Source organism: Tenrec ecaudatus, chromosome 9, assembly GCF_050624435.1.
Source record: "Tenrec ecaudatus isolate mTenEca1 chromosome 9, mTenEca1.hap1, whole genome shotgun sequence".
Classification (NCBI taxonomy): Eukaryota; Metazoa; Chordata; class Mammalia; order Afrosoricida; family Tenrecidae; genus Tenrec; species Tenrec ecaudatus.
This window is the reverse complement of record NC_134538.1, coordinates 47,231,810-47,254,118: the sequence shown is the minus strand read 5'-3', so window position 1 is coordinate 47,254,118 and position 22,309 is coordinate 47,231,810. Positions and strand designations below refer to the sequence as shown.

Sequence of the window (22,309 nt, the reverse complement as noted above, 5' to 3'; positions counted from 1 at the left end):
TTTATATTATATATTTATTATATATTTCTCTAATAATAAATCAGAAGTATGTGGAGCAAAACGTTCTGCTATGTTTAATCTTGATGGTGAGGGCCGTCCGTGGGTGTTATTATTTTCTGTATAGCTTTCATATCTCCTAATTTACAAAGCACAGACATAAGCCTGGAGCTGTCCAGGACATCGATGTCTATGTTGAGAGTCGCTTCTAGATGGCAGAAGAAGGGAAAGCCTTCCAGGCTCTGGTTCTCAAGGCTGGGGGTTGGCACAGCGAGCTGAAGCTCTAGTTTTGAGAGGCCACAAGGGGCTAGGGCTTCAGCTGCACCAGGGAGCTGAACAGGAAGGACATCGTTTTAATAAATGAAAATGCAGACGGTTACTTTTTGTCTGGGAAGCAAACCGGTTGAGGAAAGGCCTTGGGGGATAAGCGAGTGTGGGAGCAGAGGGCAGGGGATGGCAGGTGTTAGGGGCCACCCACGAATGTGCGAGCCCACTTAGACTTGACCTTCCTTCGGTCGCCCAAATCTCAGCCCTAGACGCTGGTCATCATCACAGCTGGGGGGAGGGGAGGCGCGGGCAAACGGTCCCGAAGGTCACGTCAGTCGGCCAGGATATCCCTGAACTGCAGAACTTGAGTAACGCGGTTCCCGGGGGCCCCTAGCCTAGGCCGGCTCGGTGTTGCCTCCTCACGTGTGCCCAGGCAGGCTGCGCGGATCCGGCGCCGGCCTGCGGAGCACTCGGCTCGGGCGCGCGGGCCCCGACTGGGCCGAGCTGGGTGGCGGTGGCTGCGAGGCCGGAGGGCCGCGCCAAGGCGGGGAGTGGCGTGGCCGGCGCGGGCGGGGCGTGGCCGGGCGCGCGGGGGCGGACCTCGGCGCGCTCCCGGCCGCTCGCTGGCTGCGGGGCCGCGGTGGCGCGTCTGCCCCGTCGCACCGAAGAGGCTTGGGGCGGCTGCGCCGGCGCCCTGTGGCCTGAAGCGCGGCCCGAGAAGCAGGCCCCGTGCCCGCCGCCGTCCCGGTGCTGCTAGCGCCAGACCCGCGCCATGGCCGCCTCGCCGGGCTCCGGCAGCGCCAATCCACGGAAGTTCAGCGAGAAGATCGCGCTGCACACGCAGCGGCAGGCCGAGGAGACGCGGGCCTTCGAGCAGCTGATGACCGACCTCACCCTGTCGCGGGTGAGGGCCCGGGCCGGCGCGGGCTGGGGTGGCACGGCGGCGGGCGGGAGCGCGCGGCGGGTGAGAGGTCGCGGGCTCGAGGCGATGGCGGGGCCGGGCCGCGCGGGGGTCCGCGCCCGGGAACCAGCGCCTCAGAGCGGGGCCGCCGCGGCCTCGGCGCTTCTCTGTCTTTCGAAGCCAGTTAGGAACGCGGAGGAGGTGGGAGGGTCGCAGGGCTGGGCGTGCCGGGAGACCGGTCGGGGCCGGGGCCGGGGCCGAGCTGGCGGGCGGCTCGCCGGGGAGGGCGATCGGGAGGCCCGAGAGGAAACCACCCCGGCGCGGAGGCCACCCGGAGCCGCGCAGAGGTTCGGGCAGCGTCCCTCCTCCTGGCTCCGGGCACGCACCAAAGCGAGCTCCCCCGGCCTGGGCTGCGGGCAGGCCCGGGGGTGCCGCCCGCACGATCGCGTCCACGCAGGGCCACCCCCGGGGCGCCCTGGGGTCTTGGCACGGGGATGTGAGTTGAGGTCCAGTAGGCGGCTTTGCTGCTTTCACTCCTTGAGGTGATTTGCCAGGTCCACCCCATATCGCTCGCCCCCGGACATTTAAAGAGAACTGGCGCGACGCAGCGGTCGGAGAGGAATGGGCACGGAGCTCGCCGGCTCCGGGAGACCCACCCGAGCGAGGCGAGCTGAGGGAGCCGTGGAGGGAGGTAGTGGAGGATGGAGCTCGGGAAGTGCCGTCCGCCCAGACTGCCGAGCAGGGACAGCCTGGAGGATTCTGAGGGCTGACCTTGAAGGACCATCGGGAGGATGGGGGAGGCTAAGCCGAGACTGGGCCCGGAAGGGAGTGAGGTTGGGGGTTAGGAGTGCTTGGGAAAGTTGTAAACAGGTGGTCCCAGGCTCGCTGAGCTGCCGACTTGGCCGGCACAGTGTTTGGGAAAGTTTTTTGAATCTGTTGCCAGAGATTTGTTTAATTGGAAGAACTCCACAAAAATGGGAAAGCTGGTAACATGGTCATGAATTTCCTTAAGACGCCATCAGTTGGAACTGGGTGGCTGTTGCCCCTCAAACTTACCCCTCTGCCAACACTGTCCCCTGGCACAGCAGCCCTCTACTCAAACTTTTCTGTCAAAACTGAGAAAAAATAGAGATAAAGAAGTCTGAAAGGATTTCAGGAAAGTATTTTCTCATAGCCAGACCAGCTTCACACAGACATTTACATTTGTGTTCTTGAGCAGATTCTGGGATAAACATGACAGGTTCATTGAAGATTAATTCTGGAGCCTGGGTTTTTTAGATACATGCATTGTATGTGTACAAATAATACACTGTACATACATATTTATCTAGCACTGTAAAGAACATCCTCACAAGTGAAGCCATAGTAGAGAATCTTTTAAGGCAAAAAATTTTTTTTCACATATCCTCAATGCTTGTTTATATAAGTTGCTATTACCCAGATATATTCAAACATGAACTTGTTAGCCACATAGTTTCTTTGTTTATATATAAGCTGTGATAGAGCCATAAACCAAAATAAAAGCACGCAATAAACACAGTTACTGCTACAGTAAATTCAAATTAACAACCTCAATTTAATGTGACTCTCCATGTGAATGTGGTGCTGACTAACTTACAGCTCAGATTCTCTTGGGTTTGGTCAGACCAACCAGCTACGGCCTCTATGAAAACTGAATTGGGCCATTTACCTCTTGTTCTCATTACTGTAGATTTTGCTGTCACTTTGCCCCTCACCTGGTGTAGGTCATCACTTAGATGTTAAATTTGCCAGTATAATTTTGTCATATTTCTTGACTTAATTGTATTAAAAAACACAAACTCAATTGGTTTGCCTTACAATAACTGCTTATTTAAAATTTGTAAGAATTATCACAATGAAGCTACAAAATCGAAATACTTCACATAGAGAACTCTTAAGATTTCCAAGTATATGTCTGTGAACTTTCAAGGATCCAAAAGTTCCCTTTGGTGGGGCGGTGGGGGGTGGAGTAGGGGGTTCCCTTTAGAGAAGAATTCAGTTCATTAGTGGTAGCTATATTGCATTTCCATTACCATCCCATGGCAGACATGGTTAATTGAGTAAACAGACATCACTAATCCATCCTGGCACTCCCCTCTGAACCTCTTTTGGGCTCAAGTCCTCTACCTAATTAATCACAGCCAATCCTTCAGATTTGGAGTTAAAACATTTGTGTATAAGTAGAGAGTAAGATTATGGCTTGTTCTTCACTCTTGCATTATAGATTCAGCCTTATCGAGAAGCACAGATATTTTTTTTGAGAAAGGAGTGCTAGAGGGTTCATTCAGTGGTGTTGCCGGTGATAGTAAGGAGAGGGAGGACAGTGGAGGCAAGCATGCCTGGGAAGAGATTATAGTCACTTGGCAATATTTGATTAGTGTGTTTGTGGAAGTCAGGGATGAAGATATGATGCCTCTTTTTAAAATTTACTCAACATATTAGTTTTTGAATCGCTAGTGTGTGCTGAAGTTGTGATGGACATTAGGGATAAAGTAGTCCGAAAGACACAATTTCCTCTAGAGTTTTCGTATTTATGGGGAAGACATTCATTTAACAAGTAGAACATGTTTCAGGGAAGTAGATGAATCTGGCGGTATGTGATAGGGGCCTAAAAGATGAGTGGGAGAGGGAGCTGTGTGTGTCTAGTAAAGGAGAATATGTCAGACACAGAGGACAGACATTTTAGCAAGGGGACTAGGAGGGTGATGTGGGATGAAGCTGGAGAGATGAGGTTCACAGTTATCAGGTTATTGAGTCAGGACTTGGGATTTGATCCTAAGGACACTGGAAAGTTATTATTGGGTTGAATCAGGAGAGATTTGCGTTTTAAAAGATTCTTGCTACAAAGTGCATAAAATGGAGGAACAACAGCAGAGAAACAGTTCTGAGGCTCTAATACTCTAGGAAAGGTGATGGCATCCACTAGTGTGGTGGCAGTGAGGAGGTGGACAGGTAAACAGATCGATCCTTTGGACATTAAAAGAACCAGATTTATGAATGGTTGAAAGGGTTGAGGGGAAGGGAGGGCTCAGGGAGGAGTCAGCTTTAAGGCTCAAGCCATTTCAGGCGTATCCTACATCAAGCCAGGGAACACTGGCTGAGGAACAGGGTATGCAGGTAGGAGAAGATGAGTTTGAGGTGCCTATGAGGCATTTATAAGGAGCCTTGGTGGCAACATGGGTTTATTGGGCTGCTAACTGTAAGGTCAGCAGTTTGAAACCACCAGCTGTCCCTCGGGAGAAAGGAGAAGCTTTCTACTCATGTAAAGAATTGCAGTCTCCGAAATCCACAAGGGTAGTTCAACTGTGTCCTACAGAGTCACTGTGAGTGGGAATCAACTTGTTGCCGGTGAGTTTTTAGAGTGATATTTAATTCAAGATGGTCTCATGGTTGTTTATATGGTCCTGGAGCTCAGGTGGGAAGATTGGGCTACTGATATAAGCTTGGAAAGGTTTGGTATATAGCCACTGGTGGAGATCCAGCTGCCTCGGAAAAATTTATAGAAAAGAGATTGCAAACTGCTGCCCTGCATTCCTTATTTGATGCTCTGAGATATATATATATATATAAAACACCCAGATTGTGTTCTTTACAAATGAGAGCTAAAAGGAAATGAGGGCCAACAATGCATATTGAGATTTAAATTACAATCTTGACTCTTGCTTCCTTTGAGACATCTGTCAGCAGTGACCCCATATTTTGCCTCCATCCCCACCATTCCCCCTGGTGTTCTTCACAGCCGCTGTCCCTCATTTCACTTACCTGCCTTACGTGGCATCTACAGATGTTTGAGTTTTAGCCCTGGCGTAGAGTGAAATGTGTAGAGAGCTAGATGTGCTGTGCTTGCTCTACCTCGGAAAGGGGATGTAGAGGAGGAAAAGCCAGCACACAAGACTGTAGCCAGAAAGGAGAAAAGCCAGGGGAGTGTTTGTGAAAAGGAGGGCATCTCAGTCAGCTGAGCCTGATACTGCTGACTTCGTCTAGCATGCGACCATGTCCTTTGGTCTAGCCCTATGGAGGCCTTGGGGTCTGTGGTGAGAGTAGCTGCTTTCAAAGGTGCTAGATGGAAGGTAGGTTGCAAAACAGAGAGGAGTGAATGGGAGGAGATGGTGACAGGCTGGAAACTTGTTCAAGAAGTTTGACTATGAAGAACAACTTTGGGTGTTGAGAAACCATCGGATAAACTCATCCCATAACCTGGGAGCATTAATTTGTTCAAAATATGTGGAGGAAACCACCATTTTTATATCAAAACAGGCAATGTCAGGGTAAGTCAAAAGTATTGCTATAAAGTCACAGCAATATTTGTTAAGCAAAAGTATCAAAAATATGAAGCTGTTGTTCTAGCTATATCTTCCATATGCCATCCTTCTGAAGGCACTATTTCCATCTCCTGGCCCTTCCCTGAAGAATACTGTAGTCTTCAGCCTGCACCACACAGAACCAGCAATTTGGCATCCTTGAGGGGCTTAAATCTTGTTCCTTTGAAATATTTCTTGTGTTTCAAGAACAAAAAGAAGCCTGACAGGGCAAGACCCACGTGATGGATAAGGTTTTCCAATGGATTTTCCTAGGACACCCCTTGCTAGCCTTGAGCTGGTACATTGGAGTTTGGGGGAGGAAGGAAGGTTTCCTTGGCACTTTTCAGGCCTTCTCAATAATGCACTGGCAGTTTTTTCAAAACTTGACGTAATGAGTCCTCATAATTATTATGTGTCACTGGGAAAATCTATCAAGATTACCTTTTTGGAATTCTAACACCCCAACACACACACACACACACACACACACACACACACACACACACACACACCCCATCCACCCCCCCCCACTTTCCTATTACCTTCCAAGCTGACCCTACCACCCGAAGTTTAAGTGGCCCAATAGATCCCCTCAAAAGTCACTATTCTGATGGAACCTATTTTTGAAGACACCCTAATAAGACTAAGCCAAGTAGAGAGAATTTGTCTGCAGCCACCTATCAATTACAGAGACTTGTTTAAACATGTTTTATCTGGAATAAACCCATGCATGCAGAGTTACAGTCTCAACAACCCACAGAGGCAGTTTTACCCTGCCTTAGAGAATCACTATGAGTAGTAATCGACTTGATGGCAGTGCATTTGATTTTGTTTCTCTGTTTATGGAGTAGTGAGGCCTTTGATAAAGGAGTAGAGAAAGAATTAGATTGGGGCAAAATATGTAAGAGTTGTCTCTTCAGGTACTGTACATGTATTACCTTGTGGAATCTTCTTGGTGCCCTCGGAGAATCTAGAGTAGTCTTCATTTTGATGTGTATAAGTGCAGAAACCACTTTTTATTTCCATCCGGATATCTAGTTGTGCCAGTAGCATTTGTTGAAAAGACTTTCCATATTGAATTGTTGTAACAACCTTGTCAAACATCAAGTGACCCTGTACGTGCGTGTCTTTTGTCTTACTCATTTATATATTTTTCTTTGGTTGCTATAGCTTTTTGTTAAGTCTCAAAGTCAGTCAACGGAACTGTTTCAACTTTGCTTTTCAAAAAATATGTCTTAGACAATTTGGGGTCATTTGCCATTCAGATGCATTTTGGGGACTGTCTCCATTTTTATTTTAAAAGCCTGCTGGGAATTTGATTGAGTCATCATGTTGAATCCTCAGAGTACTTTTTAAAAAAAGCAATTAGTAAGACTTGGTTCTCATTTCACCTGGGCATTGAAGGAAATTCCACTAAAGTATGTGACAGAGGATGGTAGGCCAACGGTTGCTGACTCAAATTCCAGGGTCAGGCAAGTAAAAAAAAATAACAGCAATGGGTGGAGGGACCTGGAATGAAATGGTAAGTGCAGCTGATCCTGGGCAGTCATTGCCGAGTGATAGAGGAGAACTTGGGTAAATAGAAAGGCCTAAGCCCCGTCTCAGGAGGTAGGCACGTCTCCACTCTGCCTTTGGTGCCATGCAAGGATATGGGCTCAGTGCTGCCAGATCTTGCAATCAAAAGAAGTTGGGAGTCTAGATTTGGATGCAGTCTCCCAGGTCAAAATTAGAATTTAAAACATGGTGTGAGTCAGACATGGTGTGGGTCGGGGCTGCCAGGTTGTAGCCTCTTAGTCTAATCAGCCTTCCATGGTGTTCATTTCCATTAGCGAGCACCTGGAAGGTGCTGAAAGCCAGCTACCATTCCATCTGGCCAATCATTCTAAATTTAAAAGGGGGCGGGGTCGGGGTGGGGTGGGGTGGTGGAATAGCACAAGATTTTATTTAAGAAGCACCTGAAGATAAAAAAAAATACCCAAGAAAATCAACAATAATAAGGTCTTGGGAAGTTTTGAAGCACTTAAATTTTATTCATCGCTCTCATGTCTGTTGTTTCTTTTAATCCTTATACCAAGCACTTTATCTTTGGGAAGCAGACATCAGAATAATGGGAGGCCTGGTTATAAGCCCAGGTCTTCTGATAACAAATGTGGTGTTCTTTTGACTAGAACAGTCTTTGAAGGTCCTGGTGAAAGGGACTCTGGGATTGAGAGCAGATATAGGAGACTGTTAGGACATTAAGCTTGCTAGGTTTAGAATTTAACCTGGTTGAAGTATGAAAGCTAATGGGCTAAGAACTTGTCAGAACTTTCTGAAAGCAGAAAGTTTGGCACATACTCATCTGAGTAAGTCAGTGCCTGGCACAGTACTCGACACTTAGTTTTAATAAAAAGATTTTGTATAACTGAATAAAAGATTGATGGAAGGGGTAAGAAAAGACTTTAGATCGGAGCAGTGTGAAGAGATGAGAATGACCCCTGGGTTTACCAAAGCCTGCGCGCCACCATCCCCGTGTCCAACCTCTGTCTCCACCACGCCCAAGCGAAAGGCTGAAGGGATGCTAGGGAGATAAAGCCAAGGTGACGGACGAACCTCAGAGGAGGTCAGCAAGGATATCTGCGAAAGCTGCTCCTCCAAAACCAGAGCCTAGGCCTAAAAAGGCCCCTGCCAAGAAAGGAGAGAAGGTGCCCAAAGGGAAAAGGGGAACAGGAACGCTGATGCTGGCGAGGATGGGAAAACCCTGCGGAAAATGGAGAGGCCAACACAGACCAGGCACAGAGAACTGAAGGTGCTGGAGATGCCAAGTGAAGAGTGTGCATTTTTGATAGCTGTGTAGTTCTGGTGACTGTACAGTTTAAACTACTATTTTTTACCAAGTTTTATAAAAATGCAGAATTTTGTTTAAGAAAAAAAAGACTTTAAAAGATCAAGGTGACCCATAATTTTGTCTAGACTAGAGTATTTTTTTTGAAGATTGAAGTAATTTATTCGTGGTCCAATACCATTTATTCAGGCTAGCACCACCAGACACTGAATTATGATCAAACAAAGAACTTTCCAAATGTCACCTTTGAGCACTGAATCCTTATTTCTGCTTCTTGAAAAATTTTGAAGCAGTGACAGTTTGATGCTCTTTAACTGGTTTCTTCCTTAATAACTTTTCTTCTTTTTTTTACATTTTATTAGGGGCTCATACAACTCTTATCACAATCCATACATATACATACATCAATTGTCTAAAGCACATCTGCACATTCTTTGCCCTAATCATTTTCAAAGCATTTGCTCTCCACTTAAGCCCTTTGCATCAGGTCCTCTTTTTTTTTTCCCCCCTCCTTCCCCGCTCCCCCCTCTAGACTAGAGTATTTCAAGGTTAAAGTGTCAAGTGTTTTGTTAAAAGGTTTTTAGATCGAAGATTGAGAGACTTCGGCCACTGCCTCATATCTGCTTCTCAGATCTGGGTTTTGATTAATAGATGATAATCATATCACAGTGCAGTATGTTTGAGAAATCAAACACTAGGTATAAGAAAGTTAAAGCAGCCAGAAGATTGTTTATGTTTCTACAACTTCCAAAGACATACATCATTATCTTTTGCAGATGCATCATTGAAATGTGACGTGTCTTGGGTTCCATTGAGCTGAGGGCAGGGCATAGCAGAGGGCATTACAGAGAAACTAAGATCGAACATACGTTGGTAATTGTTAAACCTGGGTGGCTAGGTGGGGTTGAATTATATTAGTCTCATATAGATTTGAAATTTTTCATAATATAAAGTAAATACAAAATATAATCAAAAAACTTCATAGGCACAACAAGGCTATTGGTTAACCAAACTTCATTTTTCTCTGAGTGTTTAGTAGTATAATTGCCAAGAGAGAAACAGAACCAGGGAACAGAGCATGGTGGGCTAGGAGGATAAGCTCTGAGTCAGTAGTCATGATTCGGACTCCTGCTGTGATCTTGGACAAGGAACTGAACTTCCTTGAGTCTGGGTCTCCAAGTTTTTAGAAGCAGAACAACACTGTCTCCTTTGCATGGCTGGTGAGAGGGTTAGGGATGAATTGTGTAAAACTACGTAGGACAGCACCTGGCCCAGGTTAGGAGCTCAGATCTGGTAGGTTTGGTGTTTGGGGATTTGTTTGTATTTGTATTAGGCAATGACAGAGCATAAGAAAAGGATAACTGTCTGCCTCATGGTACCCGCAGTAGCTTTCTTCTTCCCCGTGTGAATTATAAGTGCCAAGGGTTATATAACCACAGAACCAATTTATTTTAGAAATAATTCGCAAAGACCAAAACAAACCACTTGAGGGTTTACAAGATCTGTAACCAGTTTACTGCCTTTTAAAAATGAAGTAAGGAGGACATTGCAGAAAAAAAGGCATGTTACAGCAGTGGGATACCATTTTATACCTGCTAAATTGGCCTCCTTCCTTAATCTCATTAATGATAATATTCAGTGCTAATATGCTTTTGGTGAAACTTTTGTCATATGCAAATTGGTAAACCTTTTAGGAAAGTGTATTGTTTGGCAGAGTGTTATCAAGAGCTATGACTTAGTAATCACTCCTTGGAATGTATTCTAAGGAAATAATTTAGAAGAAGAAAATCTAATGTCGCCATTAAAAATGATTGTGTTTGTGATGTAAGCATGCAAAATCCTATCTGTGTTCTGGTCACAGCTATCCAGTTACTACTCATGAATGTACATGGAGAAAGGAAAACAGTTAATAAATTAGGGCAGTAGATAGTCATACTCACTCACTGCCATTGAGGCGATGCTGACTCATGGTGGCCCTATAGGACCTGGTAAAACTGCCCTCTGTGAGTGTACGGCTGGTGGTTTTGAAATGTTGACCTTGCAGTTAGCAGCCCAACTCATAACCACTGCATGTCACCAGGGCTTAGTTTTTCTATAAGTGACGCCTTTTTTTTCAGTTAAAGATGAGCCTGCTTGTCTACATATCCACACTCAGTTTCTTGTAAAACTAACTGTCATGACATGAGCGACTTGGAATATGACTAGGTAGGGTTTCCCCCCCAAAATAGAGTTATTAAAACCCAGAAGGGTTAGGGTTAGGAAAAACTAATATTAAAAAAAAAAATCCAGAAAGATCCAGGAACTCGAGGAAAGGAAATTGAAAGTCAGACTTCTACTTTTGCACCATTTTCAGTACTGAATACTACACATTGATACTTCTGCCTGATCTTTTCTGTCATCTCTCAACACCCTTTTCTTTTCTTCCCAATTTTCAGGTTCAATTTCAGAAGCTTCAGCAACTGCGCCTTACCCAGTATCACGGAGGGTCCTTACCAAATGTCAGCCAGCTGCGGAACAGTGTTTCGGAGTTTCAGGTACCCCGACCATCAGTTTCGTCAAGCTGATTGGAAAGATACCGTGTAGAGCAAAAAGAGATAGACTTTGTTGGGGTAATTGACTCCAGGAGAGTAAGTGGTCTTCTGGGGAGTCTCAGTATTTGCTTTCACAGTTTCTGTGGCATAAGATAATGTTGGTTTTAGAAATGATCTAAAGTAGCATTGCCCAACAGAAATATAATGTGAGCCACTGAGGTAGTTTAAAAATCTCCAGGAGATTTAATTTATCGACTGTTTTCCTTTCTCCGTGTACGTTCAACAAAGTGGAAAGAAGCAACATGGAAAATTAGTTTTAATAGTATAGTTTATTTAAAATATTATTTCAACACAAATTCAATAAAAAATTAATGACATATTTATAGTTAAATATTTTTGGTATGGTATGTTATCTTTGTATATTTTATACTTAAATATAACTCAGTATGGCTAGCCACATTTCTAGTATAGCTGAAATATTATTTCAACCTGAAATCAACAAAAAAATTAATGAGATGTTATATATATATATATTTGGTGTCAAACCTTTGTATATGGTATACTTAAGCGCTAGCCTTGTGTGAGTAGTGGTCCCTGTACTGGTCATACAAGCCTAAGGTATCGATAAGAGGTTTGTATTGCATGCAGATTAGGGTAATGCCATGGGGGATATTACTCAGAGCAGCAAAGAGCCTTGCACAAGCAATGTGGACTTGGTGTTTCACGCTGTGACATATGGCAATATTATTATGACCTGAATTATATCGACTTAGCTTTGCACAGACAGACACAAATACACAAAACAAAAATTTAAAACCCACCAAACTCACTGCCATTGAGTCAATTCTGACTATAGCCCCCCTACGAGACACAGTAGAATTGCCGCTGTGGGTTTCCAAGACTGAATCTTCACTGGGGCAGAAAGCCTCATCTTCCACAACCTAACGTGTAACCCACTACACCATTAGGGCTTGTTCAGCCTAGGCCCTGAAAAATTAGGGGTATGTCATTCTAAGTACATAGCTTAAAATTTGGTGTTTGAGATAAAAAGTACTGTTTTCTCCGTAGCTTGTGAAAATTGGGTTCATTTGTTTGATGATATCCGGCAAAGCAAGATTATGGTTGAAATTGGAGGGTGCTGATTGTTGTTAGGTGCCATCTAGTCAGTTCCAACCCATGGCTAATAGGAACTCTTAACTATAATGATGGCATGAAAGACTAGGACAGGAATCTGTTCGCACCCTATTACGTGGCAGTCTTCTTTTTAATGTAAATTCACAAGAATCACTTCATAATACTTCCTATAATGGAGGTCTGCCTTTTTTAACTGCCTTATACTGTGGCCATTTGGATCATTCATTATCTAAAGTAAGATGGCTTCATGCTAGATTTTGTGCTTTAGAAAATAGAGCAGTGTCATGGTTTGCTGCTGTACTTGAGATTTTGTAGTTCTTCGTTGTATTGTTAGTTTTTGCTGTGATGTCCCCTCCATATTCCTGTTTCAAGATTGTGATTTGGCCTCTTGGCTAGTACTTGCAAATGTGTTTGTTTGTTTGCTTGTTAGCTTTAGTGTGATAGTTTATTGACTGAGGTCTCATTGGGGAATGACAATCCTTGCTCTTCTTCCGATTAGTTCTGGGGGGTGGGGATGGAGGTTTTCTGCTATATAAGAAATACCACCAGTGATGACTTTACCTAACAGACATGTCTCTTCTCAGTTTAGGGAGCGGGAGTGTAAATTCAGAGTGCCGGCTCTAAGGGAAGACTGTCTGTCTTTCTCAGCTCTGTCTTTCTTCAGCTTGGGAGGTCTTCATGGATCATGCCCTTTCTCTCTCGCCTGCTCTCTGAGTTTGTTTAATCTTTTATCAGAGATTCACTCAGGATCTACCGTACGTTAATTACAATTGTCTCATTAACCAAGAAAACCCATATGCCCAAATAGAAGTATAATAACCACAGGCATAACCACCCCCGCCTTCAGGTCGCAGTGACCCCGTGAGAGAGTCGAACAGCTCTGGAGGGTTTCCAGAGGCACATTGCCTCCGTTTCTCCCGTAAAGTTAGTGACTTCTGGCTGCTGCCCTGCAGTTAGCTGCCAGTGTAACCCACCATGCCATGGGGCTTCCGCTACAGGCAACACGGTTAGGATTTACAACACATGTTTGGGGACATAACTCAGTCTTTAACACCAGGATTCTGTTTTAAAAATAGTTCTTACTTTTGAACAATCACATGCTTACAGAGAATTTCGAAGTACAGAATACAACTCTTTATTTCCTTGAGAATACTTTAATGGCATGTTGCCCTATCGCCCCAAAATATTTCACTGTGCACTTCTTACAAGCAAAAACTCGGTCTTACAAGATACAGTCATCAAAATCAGGCCATTTGGTCCTGTTCTGCAGGGTTGCTGTAAGGAAATTAACAGAGATACATTACTCCCGTCTAGTCGTCAGATCCCATCTAAGTTTCACCCAGTGCCCCAAACCTTCAGAATCACATTTATGTAGTTGTTTACTTAGTTGTTACTCTCCTTAGCCTTCTTCAATCTAGAAGTTTTCCAGTCTTTTTTTCATATCCAAAAGATTATTTTTCACTTTCACAACCTTGCTACTCTCAAAAGATTATAAAACTCACTGCCATCAAGTTGATGCCTACTCACAGCAACCTTACATGACAGGGTAGAACTGCTGGGAGTTTCTCTTTCTAGACGTAGAATGCCCCACCTGGTGGTTTGCAACTGCCGATCTGCCCTTGCAGTTAGCAGGTCAGCCTGTAACCACTAGGCCACCAGGGCGCCTGCTCCCAAAGATTACAGGCTGCTTATTTTGTAGACTAACCCTCAGTAGGGGCCACTCTGATGTTTCTTCACAACTGCATCTTTGGCAGGAATAGCACAGACGTGATGCTGTTATTACATCCCATTATGCCCTGTTAGAGATGATAGACACCTTAGGCATTGAATGAAGATTGGGCCTGCCAACCTTTTCCCTTCTAAAGTTACTCTTTCCTCTTTAAAATAAGTATTTTGTGAGGAAGAACTTCTGTTCCTCACCAGACTTTCAGTTTATTCATTTCCCCCTACCTGTATGGCTTTATGGAAGATTTTATTGCTCACATTGTCCCTGGTTAAGCTGGACCCTTGTCCCTGAACTCTTTACAAACTGAGAAAGAAAAGAAAATGGAACCCCTAAAGCACAGGTTTGTTTTTTTTAAGTACGCTTTATTGAAGTGTAATTTACATTAGATCCAATTCACCTTTTTTTAGGTATATAGTTTTATGGAATAGAATCACCACTCCAATCAATAGTTCTGAAACCCCCAAAAGTTCCCTCTTGCCCTTCGTAATGATTCCCCCCCCCCCTCTGTAATCAGTCTCCAGCCTGATCTGAAGTTTTGCCTTTTCCAGAGTGGCCTATTGGCGCGCCATATATAATATGGAGTCTTTCAGGTCCTGCTTTCACTTAGCATCATACATTTACGACTCGACCATGTTGTTAAATATATCCGTTTCCTGGGGCTGCCATTATAAAGTACCATAAACTGGGTAGCTTAGAGCAACAGAAATGTATTGTTCCCACGGTTCTGGAGACCAGCAATCTGAAGTGCAGGTGTCAGGGCCATGCTCTCTGTGAAGACTCTAGGAAGAATCCTTCCTTACCCCTCATTGCTTCTAGTGGTTGCTGGCAAGCCCTGGTGTTTTTTGGCTCGTAGCTGCATCATTTGTCATCTTCCCCTCTCCTTCACATGCCCTTTCCCCCTGCGTAACTGTGTCCACACACCTTTCCTCTTCTAAGCACACCAGTCATTAGCCTTACGGCCCACTCTCATCCAGTATGACCTCACCTTAATTTGATTAAATGTGCAGACTCTGTTTCCAAATAAGGTCATGTTCCCACGTGCCTAGGGTTAGGACCTGATCATGTTCTTTGGGGGAACACAAGTCAACACACTACTTGCAGTTATCAGTAGTTCATCCCTTTTTGTTGTCAGTAGCATTCTCTTATATGAATATATTATCATTTTAAAAATCTTTCTGGCGCCTTTTCCATCACCCCCTACTTTTAATTAATTATGAATAAAGCCACAGAAAATATTTGCATTTACTTTTTGTGTAAGTGCCTAGAAGTAGACCTGCTAAATCATAAAATAAGTATATGTTTAACTTTATAGGACATCTTTAAGGTATTTTCCAAAGTGGTTGTACTGTTTCACATTCCCATCAGCAATAAAGGAGAGTTCAGTTGGTTCAGCTTCATTGCCACTACTTGGTATTATGGTTTTTAAAATGTTGATGATTTCAGTGCCAGTGTCTAGGATTTCACTGTGGTTTTAATTTGCATATTCCTAATGACTGGCCGTGTTCAACCTCTTTCTTATGTTTATTTGCTAACCTTTTCTCTGATCTATCCCTTCAAACAGTTTTCCCACTTATATTGAGTTGTTTGCATTTATATTATTGAGTTGTGAGAGTTCTCTATATATTTTGTATACTTAGTCTTTTTCTGATTTGTACTTTTCAAATATTTTTTTCCCAGTCTGTGACTTGTCTCTTGTTTTCTTAAGACTTTTGACAAGTAGACATTGTAAAATTTGATGAAGTTCAGTTGATCAGTTTAGCATTTTTATTCTTTGTGCTCTTTGTATCTCATCCAATAATTAATTTTTTGCCTCAATATGTAAAAGATTTGCATTCTTTATATTATTTTAGATTACTCATTTATTTTATAAGTTATTGTCAATTTTAATAGATTTTTTCATCTCTATTATGTTATAGTTACAAGCATTTCCTATTTTTTGTTCTTACAGATTCTTGTTTATTTATTTTTATTATTTATTTTAAGAGATAGGAATGTTTTGTTTTACAGTTTGCTTGGCACATAATCCACATATCATACAATTCAATATTTCAATCATATCAAGAAGAATTGTACAATCATTACCCCAATTTTAGAACTTTCTCTTTCATGGTTAAATTGTTTTTTTAAATGAGCTGTGTAATTACAATCCCCTCCCCCACACATACATTGTTTGCTCTCCCAAATAGATTTTTTATTTTTTAAGGGTGTTTTTTTTTTTTGCTTAAATTTAAATTGATTAAAAAATTTTTAATTGATTTTTTTATACTTGTGCAAAGTTTGGGTTGAAGTTCACTTTTTTTGTGCCTTTGAATGCCTTATTGCTGCAGCACCATTTGCTGAAAAGACTTTCCCTATTAAATTTCCTTGGTGCCTTGTTGAAAATCATTCGACCATGTACAGTGGAACCTGGGCAAGCCGGAAGGAACCCCAAGGGACTGCCTGTTTTCCCAGGTTTCACAAGTTTCCTGCCTTTGACAGGGCGTCGCTACCACTTTGCCATGGTGGAAAATGTCCGTGTTTTCCTTCTCTGACAGGTTGCTGTCTTTCTGTAGGTGTTGGTCTATTTCTGGACTCTCCTGTTCCATTGATCCTTTTTTCTGTCATTTTGTCAAAACCGTATTGTTTTGATCACTATCTTTAAGGGAAGCTTACAATCAGCTAGAAAGACCCCTCTAGGTTTAGTCTCTGTAAGCTTTTGTAACGCTATGTGGCTCCTCTTGCTCCAGTTTGTGCCCATTTCCACTAAGAAAAAGCCTCCTGGCATTGGGACTTGGATTGTTTTGACTTTGTAGTTTGGATTGGGAGAATTGACATCTGCATACTACCAAGTGATCCAGCCCATGAACAAGGAATAGAAGCACAGCGTTTCAACTCAAGTTGATGTGCTGCTTCTGTTTATCTATCTACTGTCCTCCTTTTATGTTTATAAGTCACTTTGGAGTTTACAAAATGCTTTCACATCTGTCATTTCACTTGGTCCTTACCAAGAACATTGACAGTAAATGTAGACCTTTTAATGTGGTTAAAGACCAATTTTATATTCTAATGGAGCGTCTAAAAACACATTCTTTTTCTCTAACCCAAGGAATCTTTGTACAAGAACACGTAAACTCATCAGATGGGTAAACAAAAGCAATCTTTTCAGACTGCCTTCTGATAATCCTTAGCTTAAAGGGAGGACAGATGTGAACTTGGATGAAGGTGACGATAATAGCCTAAGAGAGGAGAGGGCTAAGAAGTGGGGACAGGAGAGGGAACAGGGAAAGCTATTGGGAGGGTATGATACATTGCTTAATGCCAAAATGATGCACCAAGATGCAGCCCCTACCTAAGTTCCCACCAATAAAAAGCTGTAGGAGAAAAACAACAACAACAACAAACTAATGATGACACTCTTCATTTCTGACACTCCATTGGGACAAAATTGTATTATCTTGTTTATCACCGAGGGTCTAGAAGTTCTGATTAATCAGGGGATAACCTGGTGACCAAAGAGAGAAAGCCCCTGTTACACAGTATCAATGACTTGGCATGCCAGATCCACCAGGGAGGCAGTGTGAGTGGGTGGAATGAGGCCAGAGTTTGCATGTCCAGTATGGAAGAGAACCAGAACAGAAACACCCAGCCCTTGACACCTACTTCATTCAGCACTGCTTTGTGGAGTACTTCCTAGGTTGGAGACAATGTGTTAAATTCTCTTCCTTGATTATGCACTCTTCATGAAAGCTCTGTGAGGGTAGTAGATAGGTGTGATGGTTGACATTGTATAATTTGGCTTTCAGGTGATAAAACAACATGGCAACAAACTGCAACAAAAGCAAAACCTCTTAGTGAAATGAAGTAAATGTGACAGCACAATTGTAGGAGATTTTTAATTCATTTAATGTTGGTAATGGCTGAGCTAGTATCCCAGATAATGAAAAAGTGATGTCATTTACAAATTAGAATGACCATGTACCAAAATATAGTCTCTATACACTTAAAACATTTCTTAAAATAGTCAAAGAAAAAGTTGAAAGCTTTTTCCCCATTAAAGAAGTGACACTTGCTTTTATTACAGAAAAAACATAAAAACAATATTTTTAACAAGACTAACATTATACTACCTGTATAGTTTTATATCTTCCTTTTTTGTTAAATGATCTTCAAAAACACTATTTCTAGTGATTGCATGCTTTTTATCACATGAATTCACAACAGTTTATTTGTTCCCTTATTTTTGTTTATTTTGTTGTTTGTTTAAGAACATTAAGTCTTAAACAGGAAAAGACAAGACAAAGATGCATCATCTGAATGAGGGAGCCATTAGTACAAAGTCAAAAGAGTGTCCAAAGGTTTACAGAGACTTAAATAGGACAGGGTTGGTGGCAAATTGTACTTCCCAGTTACTGGTGGGAATGAGAACAGAACCATGATTGGGACACATACATTATGCTCGATAGAAGAGTCTATAAAATTGGTCAAAAGCCAGTTAGGGCATGAGTCATGTCTATACAACTCTAGTATAACAGTTTCCATCAAGGAAATTGCCCTTCCCTGGGCTGATTAGGTAGAGTGGAGATAAACCACTTTATTTTTTTAACAATTTTATTGACATGTCATTCACATAACATACAGTTCAATTGTTTAAATATGTTAAGAGTTATATATGTTCCCTTATTGTTGATATATGTGAGTGTGTTGTGTGTGGTGTGTATATGAAATCTCACATTTCCACATATATATTATATGCATACAGTGTACTGATTACCTACTAGACCAAAGAATTTTTAAATAAATTATAAAGGAGAAATTGAAACTGAATATAATATAAAATTATAATCAGTTATTAAATTTAAAGTTAAAATTCAACCACTTGGAAAAAATTTAATCCTTTAAAAAAACTATTAGACATTATCATTAACCATTTAGAATATGTAGAGGACAGAAAGATCACATTTATAATAGCTATGATATAAATACATGTTTATGATACAGTGAGTATGTATTTATATATATTAGGGGTTTTGAAAAGTCATTTGAGATTTTCATTATCTCTATTACATTTTTCAATGAAATCTCTTAGAAGTAATCTTATATATAAAATATTTATTTAAGAAATTTATTAAACTCTTAAAAAATTGAGTGATAATAAAGAGAGTCGATTGCCTTTGCCTTGAAAATCTGATGAAAGCTATGAATCTCTTCTGAGATAAATATGTACATCTATACATGTACACTCATTCATGTCTTTAAAGGATATTTTTATTAGGGGAAATTTCAAGCATACTACACCAATTTTTGCATGTATTTTGAAATCATGTCAAAAAATCTTGATCTATAATAATTTGCATTAAATATTTTTAAAATAATTTCCTTTATTCCACTGTTTTGAATTTGTTAAATATATCCCTAGAAAATTATAGAAGCATTTTAGTAACTTGGTGTAAAGTTAGATAGGCAGGCAAGGAATTACCTATAATTCTTCTGCCTTTGCCATTGCTTCCTTGGATTAAGCAACCTTTGAAATCTATCTGTTCCCAAGCAGAGAAATCCAGTCATGTACACATATTTGTGTGCCAAATCTTGAGAGTGCCTCAGAATTTTAAAGTAATAGTATAGGCATATAGGTACCACCATGGAGAATATAAAACAGCTCCGCTTTCCACAGTTGAAGTTCGCCCCTCAGAGGTCCCCAGGTTTCTGTCCTCGTCACTGTGTAGGCCTGGGGGGAAGACCGATCAGGAGCCGGAGCAGATTTCGATAGAGGGGGGATATCTGCCAACTGTCAAAGGAACTGACTTCCAAGTAGGTACAAAGTGTAAGTAGTGAGCCAAGAGAGGCTGGTTCTCACTGAGTATGACGCAGAACAATGGGATGAACACCCTTGTCCTGCTTCTCAGATGCCTGAGGCACTGAGGTTCCTAAGGTGCCATGTGGGGCGGATTTGGAGTTATACCACCTGAGTGGCTGCACTTTGCCACTGAGTCTCTTTAGGCAAGCCCTGGCATTCTGAGAACCTCATCTGTAAATGATACCACCACGAGTTAACTTTACAAACCCCCTGTATGTTACAACCCGCTGCCATTGAATGGATTCTGATTTAGAGCTACCCTGTAGGATATGGTAGAACTGCCCCCTTGTGTTTCTAAGACTAAATCGTTACAGAATTAGCCAGCCTCATCTTTCTCCCAAGGGGCAGCTAGTACGTTTGGACTGCGGACCTTGCAGTTGGCAGGGTCTTTCTAAGACCCAAGTATAAAAGAGCTTAGGAAAACCGCAAGTACGAAGCTAGCATCGCCTTACAAATAGTATAAATAGTGATGGGGACAATTTAAAAAAATTATTGGGGGCTCTTACAGCTCTTTTCCATACATCAATTTTAATCAAGCATATTTGTACATATGTTGCCATCATTTCCTAAACATTTTCTACTTGAACCCTTAGTATAAGCTCCTCTTTTTTTCCCTACCTCCCATACCATCCCCCCCCTCATGTATCCTTGATGAATTATATATTGTTATTTCATGTCTTACACTGTCTGTTGTCTCCCTTCACCCACATTTCTGTTATTCATCCCCTTTGGGGGGAGAGGTGCTATATATCCAAATTTTGTGATGGTTTCTCCCTTTCTCACCCTTGCCCCTGCCTGGTCATCCCCCTACCTCATGTTATCACTACTCGTGGGGAAAATTTTGAAGTAGGTAGTTTGTATTTATCACTTTCTACCTCTTCTTATCCGTGTTGTTCTTACCTAGCTGTAGTCACCGCTCACATGTAGCTATTTAAATTTAAATTAAGATGAAATAAACTAAAAAATTCTCTTCCATGGTCTCTTAGGCTACATATCAGGTGCTCAGTGACCACATGCCTCACACAGTCCATGTGAGCATGCTTCACTCAAGTGCCCCTTCTCTGTGCTCTAGAGACCTTGCCTTCCTCTAAAAAGCCCAGGCCTTTCAGATGGTCTTTCCTGCCAGAATTTCCTTCATCAGTTACTCAGAGTTCTCTCTCTCTGCTGAGGGCCTGTTTATAAGAAAGCTTAATTATAAGTAAAGCATTCGGATTCAATTTCATGTAAAAAACTTTTAGCCTTCATTACTTTACGAAGTGTGGTGGCCCAGTGTATTAAGTGTTGGACTGCCAAACTATTAGTGATTCTCCCTCCATTTCCCTCCCCTGCCTGGCATCCTTTGAATGATTCATCATCATTCTTTAACGTTTTTTTTGTTTTGTTTTTGTTTTCATTCTTTAACGTTTTATGGATGCTTCGGATCACTGACCCATTGGCCTCTCCAAGGGAGAAAGATAAGACTGTCTGCTTCATAAAGGTTTATAGTCTCAAAAACCCTATGGAGAGGTTCTACTCTGCTCCGTAGGGTCCCTGTGAATTGGAATTAATTTGCCAGCAGTGAATTTGTTTTTTGGGTTTGGTTTTAGCTATTCCGAGCTACATGCATTTTTAAAAAGAGTGCTTGCACATCTCACCCTAGCAACACGGCACTGAAATAAGAACAATGCTGGTGAAATTGGGGGAATTTGAGCTTTTATATACTGCTGATAGAACTGCAAAATGGTAGAGGCACCATGGAAAACACTGTGGTGCTTCTAACGCCTAGGTAAAAATCCTAGACAAATAGACATGTGCACACCCATGTTCATTGACATATTGTTCACAGTAGCACAAAGATAGAAGCAACCTATGCATCCTTCAATGGATGAATGGATACACAGTTCAAAATTATGTGATGATAAAGAATGATAATGAGTCTGTGAAACATCTCACAATGTGGATGATTCTGGAGGACATTATACTGAGTGAAATAAATCAAAAAAACATTGTATGAGACCACTAAAAGTCAAGAATAGGTTTACATGCAGAAAGAAACAGTCTTTGAAGGGTTCCAGGAAAGGGAGGGAAAAGGAGGGAGGATCCCGTACTAGACAGTAGTGAAAGGAGAGGCAATACACAGTATGGTGGAAGTCACCACAACATGACCAAGGCAAAGGAAAGACTCGGAAAGGTACATACGAACAAAGGACAACTATGGGAAATGCTCTAAGGGAGCCACAATAGTAATTAATTAGCAATCATTTGTGAGTAGGTAAACACATGTAAATATGTTTGCTAAATAGGTGAACAAGATATAGAGCATGCCAGTAGGCATTTTATATAGATATTTACAAATGCTGTGTCTGTGTGTGTGTGTGTGTGTGTGTGTGTGTGTGTGACACACAGGGGGCCCAGTTAGAGAAACGGTACTTAGACATGAACTGAACCACCAGATTGAAGGACTGTAGTCTCGTTGACTTTCTAGGTCACTTGGCAAAATCTTGTACATTATCTTTCTTATCTGGTGAGTAAGCAGTATGTGGAGCCACTTCAGAGAGGCCATCTAAGAAGCAACTACTGTCCTTTTCCCGCCTGGAGCAAAGCAGAACAAAGGAAAATAAAGACACAAGGAAGCGATTTGTGCAGAGGACTAAGGAATGGCTCACATGGAGCCACAGGGTCCTCTAACCTGAGACTAACAGAACTAGAAAATGCCCGGCTACCACAACTGACCACTCTGATCAAGACCACAATAGAAGTCCCGCTTAGAAAAGCCGAAAACTGTAGAACAAAAT

The 22,309-nt window shown here is 42.1% G+C and overlaps 1 protein-coding gene across 3 annotated transcripts in view; it reads left to right on the top strand.

The window, feature by feature from the left end:
- The first annotated feature begins 883 nt into the window (after positions 1–883).
- Positions 884–22,309, top strand: part of CRTC3 (CREB regulated transcription coactivator 3) — a 121,498-nt gene continuing 100,072 nt past the window's right edge. The window contains exons 1-2 of one of the 3 annotated variants that reach the window (XM_075558020.1): positions 884–1,168; positions 10,747–10,845. In XM_075558020.1, the coding sequence (XP_075414135.1) occupies positions 1,037–1,168; positions 10,747–10,845 (231 nt within the window). In that variant the 5' untranslated portion in view covers positions 884–1,036. The remainder of the gene's footprint in view (positions 1,169–10,746; positions 10,846–22,309) is intronic. The other 2 variants (XM_075558018.1, XM_075558021.1) reach the window with 2 other exon arrangements.